The following is an 8,135-nucleotide window of genomic DNA, read 5'->3' on the forward strand; positions in this document are numbered from 1 at the left end:
TTGACCTGGCTAGTAATCCTGTAAAGTTTGGTGACGATCGGAGCACTCCTAGTTTTGAACTGTCATACTGTCAAATACAGCTTTTATTTACTATGATGATATTCTATTGTTGGGTGTTCATGGGTGTAGATAATGATCTTCACCCGCTCGAGAAGAGAATAGAAGAGAATGAATACGGAGAGAAATAAATGATTTAATATATTATGAGACTTAAATTAAAAAAATTATGATGTAAGTTTATTGTTTAAATAAAATAAAGCAAAATCTAGCCCGGCGAAGCGGGCTGGCTACGCTAGTATGTAATAAAACAGTATAGAGGTTGAGAGTTGTCTTAGCAACCTAGTATTACTTTTAAAGAACATAATTATAGAGAGGTTCCCCACAGTAATGCTTTAAATATAAACTACATCGCGTGACCGACGTATATTAAGCACATGGCCAGAGTGATGCGGTTGAGACTACAATTTTTAGTCGTATTTTATTGAACGGAACCACATTAGCAAGTTTACGAATGTTAAACTTTTAAATTAACTGCCAGTGTCCCATACATCTAATGTTGAAGTAAACTTTCCTTTTACGTGACAGTTGTTTAATTTTAATGTATATCTATGAAGAACTATAGATATTTAGGACTGTAAATAAACTGTATTTTATTGGATCGCAAATCATGATACTAAGCCTAATATATTTTTTTTTTTCATAAAAAAAAATTATTTCACAGCCTAACAATTTTCTGGGCACAGGCCTCCTCTCATATGCAGGTTAGCGAAATTTTTCTTTTTAAAAACCATTAATAATCCAGAAAAAAAGTTCGTCATTAAATGAATGAATGGATGAATGAATGAATGAATGAATGAATACACTATTACTGTACACCACATAAACATAAAGAAAAATTATAAATAAAAATTTAACAAAAAGTAGACAATTTGGCGGCCTTATCGCTACATAGCGATCTCTTCCAGGCAACCAAAGGCGTCATTGTAATGTTATAGTGAAATTGGCCCTAGCGTGGTTACACATTAAGAAAAAACCCACATCTGAAGAAAATTCTGCTGTAATTTTACTATCTCGCTAAGGCGAATGATTTCACTATTCCACTTGCCGTTGCCCCGTTACTAATGTGTTGCTATTGAAATAAATTATTTAATTAATTTACATTTAAAACGTCGAGTGACAAAGGTAGCAGTAGTAATTTGTCTCCAAAAACTAGAAAAATATGCTCATAGCCAGGAGTACATTGATTTTATTATATAACGAGTTCTGAAAAATAGAGCATCCAAATGTCATGTTGTCTGCGTCGTGGGGGCAAATCTAAATCCCACGCTACACTCAGGATTCTATATGCAATAACATCGCTACAATATTTTATGGTCACGTGTGTAATACCACGTGTATGGTCACATGCGTCGGCCCCCAACGCGGTGGACAGATGACATAAAGCAAGTTTCTGGGAGCCGCTGGGGGCAAGCGGCCCAGGACCATGGATTGTTGAAATCTCTACAAAAGACCAGCAGTGAACATCCACTGGTTGAAATGATGATAATGAAATGTGTAATATATACACAAGTTTATCATAGTCATGTAATCCAAGGCCGACGGCTTAATCATCTGTGTGCAACATCATCATTTCCAGATCGAGCCATCATTTTTATAAAATTTATAATTTATAAAAATTATGGCCCGACCTGGGTTCGAAACCGGGACTTCGTGATCCACCGTTAAACATGCTACCACTTGACCAACCAAAAATAAAAACCATTAACTAAGCACATTTAAATCTTCAGGACCTTTTGCGTGCTTGGATTTTCCTAATATGTTTTTGTATGCCAGTGCAAAAATAATTACACGAAGCTAAACGTTGTATTTTGATAAAAATGTCTTATAAGTGTAGGCCTATAAGACTGATATACTAGAGGGAGAGAGAATTCATGAGTGTAGACTCACTGTATTTCTCTAATGTTAGTTGGCGCTCTTTTAAGATTATTATCACATGTTGGTAACACTTTTCGTGACCGACGGATTAACGTGTTTTAAAAGACAATCAGGCAGGTAACGCCACTTTGCTCACTCAGGAGTGTTCACTGAGAATTTCTAGACAGAGAAACCTAGTAGGTACCTAACAGTACAAACAGAATGGCAATTGAATTTTGTCCTCGCTATAATGGTGGTGTAAAATAGATGTAAGCCACTTATACGACACAAAGCCGGATTTGTTGCGATCAGTAGGCCTGGAGGAAATAAAGTTATGATTTATGCAAGCGAAATGTGTTTCCAACGTTCGAGCGTGATCTCTATATTTCTTTTAGTGGAAAATGTGTGATGTTTCGCTGAGAAAATATTTATTTAGGTTTTTTTCAATTTTTACTTTGTTGCAATGACGTTAAAGACTACAACAGTTTTAGAAAAATATATTACCATAGAGCTAGGTATAAGTTATATCACATAAAAAAGCGATTGTGTATTTTGACAATTATAAGCGAACGACTCATTTTGGAAGTTATTGTCAACTACGCCTCAGTGCTCTTTTTAATGGAAATAATCGAATTATCCATGAGATATCTAAATATTTTAATGACTAGTGATCCACTACTTAACAATGTTTTCCGACATTAAAACTTAGTCTAATGAAGTACAAGGCTTTTGTGCAACAAGATACCAGCTTATTGCAGATCCACTGATCACTAAATCAGTGGATCTGAAGGAAATAAAGTTATGATTTATGCAAGTGTTCCAAACGTTTTGTGTTCGACGCGAAAAAAAACCGTTAATTCAAAGGGTTTTTTTAGTACGACTTTTATTTTCACTCTACTAAGAGTCAAGGGTAGTGTATTCAATAGTTTCTGCATGTATGTTTGTATGTTTAAACATTGTAAGTAACGTCACCCCTTTTGGGCTGATTTGGTGTAATGAATCATCTATTCATCTTTAGCACAATATTGTTTTAGACTCTATGACTTTATGCCAGATGAAAATAGGACAACTTGGTATCAAATTAAAGTGCTAATTACTTACAGAAAGGTCTACATTTATTCCGTAAAGAGATAGGTTTTAGTTGTTCATTGTAACGAGAAGAGAGAGAGAGAAATGTGACTGATGGTGCTACCGTATGCTTTGATATAAATCAATAACAGGAGAGTTCTTCTTCTTTTTTCCCGATGTTCTGATATCTACGAAATTTTCATTTTCTAGCGCTCTCTTATAAGTGCACTCTAGAAAAATTCCATCTCAACTGAAAGTTTAACTCAATTTTATACCATTTTACCAACAAAAGGTAATGAAACGTCGTGATTTTTAAAGCAATATTTTTCTTCCAGGATCCCTTACGCGGACAAGATCACCCCGGAGCCAATCCTCAACAACAATGCCGGCCGGGATACAAAGGCGGACTCGATCAGGAACAGTTATAATAGCCAATTCAAAGTTGGCATTTACGGCTGGCGAAAGAAATGCCTCTACATTCTTGTCATGGCACTCATGCTTATGATGATTATCAATCTTGCTTTGACGCTGTGGGTTTTAAAAGTATTGGATTTCAATTCGGTAAACTTTACTTTTCTTTGTAACTTATAAAACATATTTTTCCGTTTCTTAGCTGGGTGTGTATTTGATTAAAATAGGGACAAGACAACAGATAACTTGTTAAATTGTGATAAATAAAAATAGGTGTGAAGTTTTCATTTAAATTTTGTTAACTCCATAAATTTTTCTCGTTCAAAACCAGGTTGGCAGTTATGTGAGTTACGGCAGTCATAGTTTAAAGAACGTCTAGACTTTATAAGTAAAATATACACGTTAAGAACTATTTTTGTAAAGAAGACGTATTTTTATAAACCGTATACGTTGTAAATGAAAGAGGTTCATTTTTAAACTAGCTGCACCATGCTGTTAATAAATTGGGGTCGTAGAGATATGTTATCCCTTTAAATCTTTCTAATCCAAAAAAGGAATGGAATTTCTAGAGATTAGCTCTTTAAAACGTACAAAAAAATTCTTCATATCACGTTACTCATAATTAATGCAGCTATAACAATGCAGCTTATCGCCTCAAATAAGAATGGCGATATTACTTCCCCGGACGAGTTCTGTCACAAAAAGCTCTACGACTACTAAAACTGATTATTGACCACGCGCACGGTTTTTTTAAACACGCCTAAGTCTCCATTACACTTTTTAAAGTTATTTTTGACAATCCAGGAAGGCATGGGTCAACTAAGAATAGTGCCCGGTGGCGTACAACTACTTGGACAAGCGCTAGTACTGGACTCTCTCTTTGCATCCAGTATAAAGTCGAGACGAGGACAACCTATATCTATTGAGTCATCCAGGAATTTCACAGTGACTACCCGTGATTCGCTTGGAATGTTGCAAAGCAGACTATTTTTGGGTAAGAATATTTTTATGTTTTAATTTTTTGTACTATATTTTTTTTTGATAAACATGGTCAGGGGTAAAGAGAAAAATAAAGGTTACCTTTCATCCAGAACACGGTATAAGACAACCGGCAGGGTGATTACGTGTCTCACAACAGGCTTCCGACGTCAGTTTTGCTATACAAAAGAATACAAAAGTGACGTTTGATAGCAAAGATCAAAAAGCCTATCTTGAATTACTTATCACTTTACGCAATTGATTGACAGAGCGCTACAGTAACGCGAGTGAACTCATGCGCAAAATATTATAAAACGCGTATTTCGTATATAATTTATTAAATTATTGATTCATTTAACATAAGTTAAAATTTTAAGATAACTCTGGATCTTCTTTAATCTGTCATATTTTTATAGAGCTGTTAAATCATGTCGTTCGGTCTTCAATATAAAATAACAGATTTACCCTTACGTAGATTTGATTCTTGTTCACTTGAAAACTTACACTACAGTCTCTGTATACATAGGTCATGATCGCTTGGAAGTTAACGCGGCTCGTTTAGAAGTGCGGGACACGAGGGGCACATTGCTTCTGGGCGCGGGACAAGACGCAGTGACAATCGGTGCTGATAACCTCATCGTGGCGAGCCCAGCCGGGGCCTCCTTCAACACAGCTGTACAGTCGCCCCTTATTAAAGCGCCGCCTTCTAAACAATTGATGTAAGTTCAAAAAATGTAACAACACCATCGCCCTCATTTTCAGTCAGAAGCAGTTTTAATTCACCGGTAAATATTGGTTTGAAACCGGTTACAATATTGTTCTTTGTAATCCTGGTTAATTAATTGAACGATTTCTAACGAACCGATAATATTCAGAAGGTTCAATAATTTTAAGTGAACCAGTAGAGGCGAATAAAGAAAATTGCGATGCATAACTTTGGTCAACTGGTTAACGCCTGGTAAATAAATGGGAGAAATTGAATTAAAAACGGGTTTAGTTAAGATTAAGTTTGGGTTATTTGCCACCTTACCTTAGCTTTCAATGTCTTTATGAAAATACAATATGAACATTTAAGTTTTATTGGTATGCAAAGTTTTTTAGTAGGTTTTTGTACATGATATATATATATTTTTTTTTATACAGGTTAGAATCTCCAACACGGTCTTTGGAAATGCATGCGGCACAGAGTATAGCACTGGAGTCTCGTGCTGGCGACATCAGCGCAAGCTGTCTATCCACATTCCGGTTACGCTCCATCGCCGGCTCGGTGAGATATCAACCCTATTTTTTTTTAATTCATTAATGACCGACCGATTCTTAGGCAATCTAATAAGGTATTGTTGGTTTTTTTTAATGACAAAGATTCGAAGCGGATTGCTCCATTTGTACTCAAGATATACATCTTGTAAAATTGTAAAACGTTGACCTTTAATATCAGCAACTGCTGGAGCTGGTGCTCGTAAAGTCACAACAAAACTGACTATTTGTACATCTAGGATGCATGGCAGACAGAATGACCTAAGATTCTTAAATGGATAACATAAGAACAAGCTGTGTCTTCGACTTTCTCAGTAGTCAGTACGCGCTGACTCGGGGATACCGAGTATAACGTGACCGCACGTATCATATCGCTGTTTTATTGCTCTCGTATTCCTGAATAATGTATGCTATCCATCAAAAATATTCTTATGTATCTGCTAGTATAGCGCCTGCTATAAATCCTTAATACCTAACCATCACTGACGAATCGCTGGGCAGCTTTAAATTCAAAATACAGTTTTAGTACCGATCCCATAGAACGTTAAACAAAAATAGTAAAAAATAAATTCAGGTCTCTAGAGCAACTATAACTATGAAACCGTAATACTGACAATATACATGTACTATAGAAACATTTTTCAATACCGGAGAGAGTTCAATCTTACCCCATCACTAATCTTTACCCGCTAATATTGTTATTAAATTGTATTGCCCGTTCTAAATGAAGTTGATTTAGTTTAAAAGATCGATTTATGGAACTGGTTCGATATCAAATGAAATATCGTTGAGTAGACTACAAAAATTACAACTTAAAATTAATTTCCAGATACGGTTAGATGCACCAAGCATTTACATGCCGAAACTGAAGTCAGCATTACCACTGCCACCTTCAGCACCACACACGCACGATCCACACCATCAAAACATTTACCAACTTTGTGCGTGTGCGAATGGCAAACTATTTCTAGCGCCCCCGCACGGCGTTTGTGCCGCAAGAGAAGAGAGCCTAATATGCCGATGATGCTTTAAACTTTATATATACTCCGTTTTTTCTGCACCATCTTAAAACACAGTATAAAGTAGAGATACAGTAGTTCGTTGCCTTTGATCACGTGTTAAATTTAGACAACGTCTAGCCGCGTCACGACAGTTTAGGGATGCTACGTAGATTCCTTACAACTGAGACTAGGGCCCCGAGTCTGCTATTACATTATTGAGTATCGGTGGTAGATTAATAACAAAAAGACACAATTAAAAAAACGCAAACTTACTTTATGTAGTCGTATATCATCGGTGCCTATTCAAGTTTTGTTTACTTTTCGCTTTTTTACAAAAAGTTTCTTCACAATTAATTATTTAACAAAAAATGCGTGCTTTGCAGTTCAATAACATGCTGTCTTCTTTAACTATTTATTGCATGTAATTCTTGTATAATATTTGCCATTCTTACACAATTGCAATAGCAGCCTTGGGCCCTGGTATGGGTACTTTCCTCAACCTGCACTTACTTTTACGAGGCTTCGTCGGACCTCTGTATTACTATCCTTACTGTGTTAACTATGTTATCAAAGTTTTCATTACTGTTTAGTGCAAAGTGAGTTTTAAACATAGAAAACGAAGCAAGTATTTAAAAATAAACTAAACAAATAAAATAAAAGTATATTTGTTTTCACTTTTATTATTTTTAAAACGTACTTCACACTCAGTTTTTTTTATGATAAGACAGATAAGAAAAAATGGACTATAAGTGTAATGTAAAGCGTGTAGTAAAATTGTGTAAGAAGGTGTGAAAAGTGTAATGAATTAACTCATTAGGCTTTATTTTATTATGGAGGAAGTAGAATGAAAACTACTAATTGAATGATGTGTGTTAGTATGATATTCTACTGCTGCTTCGTATGTTAAAGTTTATTTTAAAAATATATAACAATTATAATGGCAAGGTTTTGAAACTGTCAAATATTTTTAGAACATCAAATGTATTAAACTTTTTTTTAATTGTGCTTGTAACCACCTTCTTACATACTTTATTTATCTGTAGGTAAAGTGTATATAAAATGATAAATAAGTAGATAAAAAAGTATTTGATGGTTTATGTACGGTACATGTTAAAAAGCTTCTACATTGTGATATTTTTTTGCATACATATTTAAAAAAAACCCATTCTGTTCATATAGTATGTTTGCCTTTACTTAGAGCAAATTATTATATTAATATTTCTTTAGAACTAAATGATTATCCGATTTTCTCCTTTTTTTACAAAACCAGTGAGATATTTTTTATTACCTCTAGAGGTTTAAATACTAAACACAAAATGTAAAAAGCGGACTCTCTTAGTTATTATAAAACACAACTAACAACTAACAGTCCTTCTTTAAAGAAAATCTTATATCTCTTACACAAATGACATTACAGTAAGAATTACATCAATTGAAAAATGATATTCTAGGCCATTCAATTTCACCAGTCGGGTGGCCTTCTTTTGCAGGACAGGTAATAACGTG

At 34.8% G+C, this 8,135-nt stretch overlaps 1 protein-coding gene across 1 annotated transcript in view; it reads left to right on the forward strand.

Moving 5' to 3' along the window:
* The window catches only part of LOC120624039 (zeta-sarcoglycan-like), a 44,727-nt gene extending 37,900 nt beyond the window's left edge, over positions 1–6,827 (forward strand). Inside the window, exons 2-6 of the mRNA XM_039890350.1 lie at positions 3,318–3,543; positions 4,198–4,387; positions 4,898–5,090; positions 5,515–5,638; positions 6,458–6,827. Coding sequence (XP_039746284.1) covers positions 3,318–3,543; positions 4,198–4,387; positions 4,898–5,090; positions 5,515–5,638; positions 6,458–6,652 — 928 coding nt within the window. The 3' untranslated portion in view covers positions 6,653–6,827. The remainder of the gene's footprint in view (positions 1–3,317; positions 3,544–4,197; positions 4,388–4,897; positions 5,091–5,514; positions 5,639–6,457) is intronic.
* Positions 6,828–8,135: the final 1,308 nt, after the last annotated feature.

Source organism: Pararge aegeria, chromosome 5 (assembly GCF_905163445.1).
Source record: "Pararge aegeria chromosome 5, ilParAegt1.1, whole genome shotgun sequence".
NCBI classification, from domain to species: domain Eukaryota; kingdom Metazoa; phylum Arthropoda; class Insecta; order Lepidoptera; family Nymphalidae; genus Pararge; species Pararge aegeria.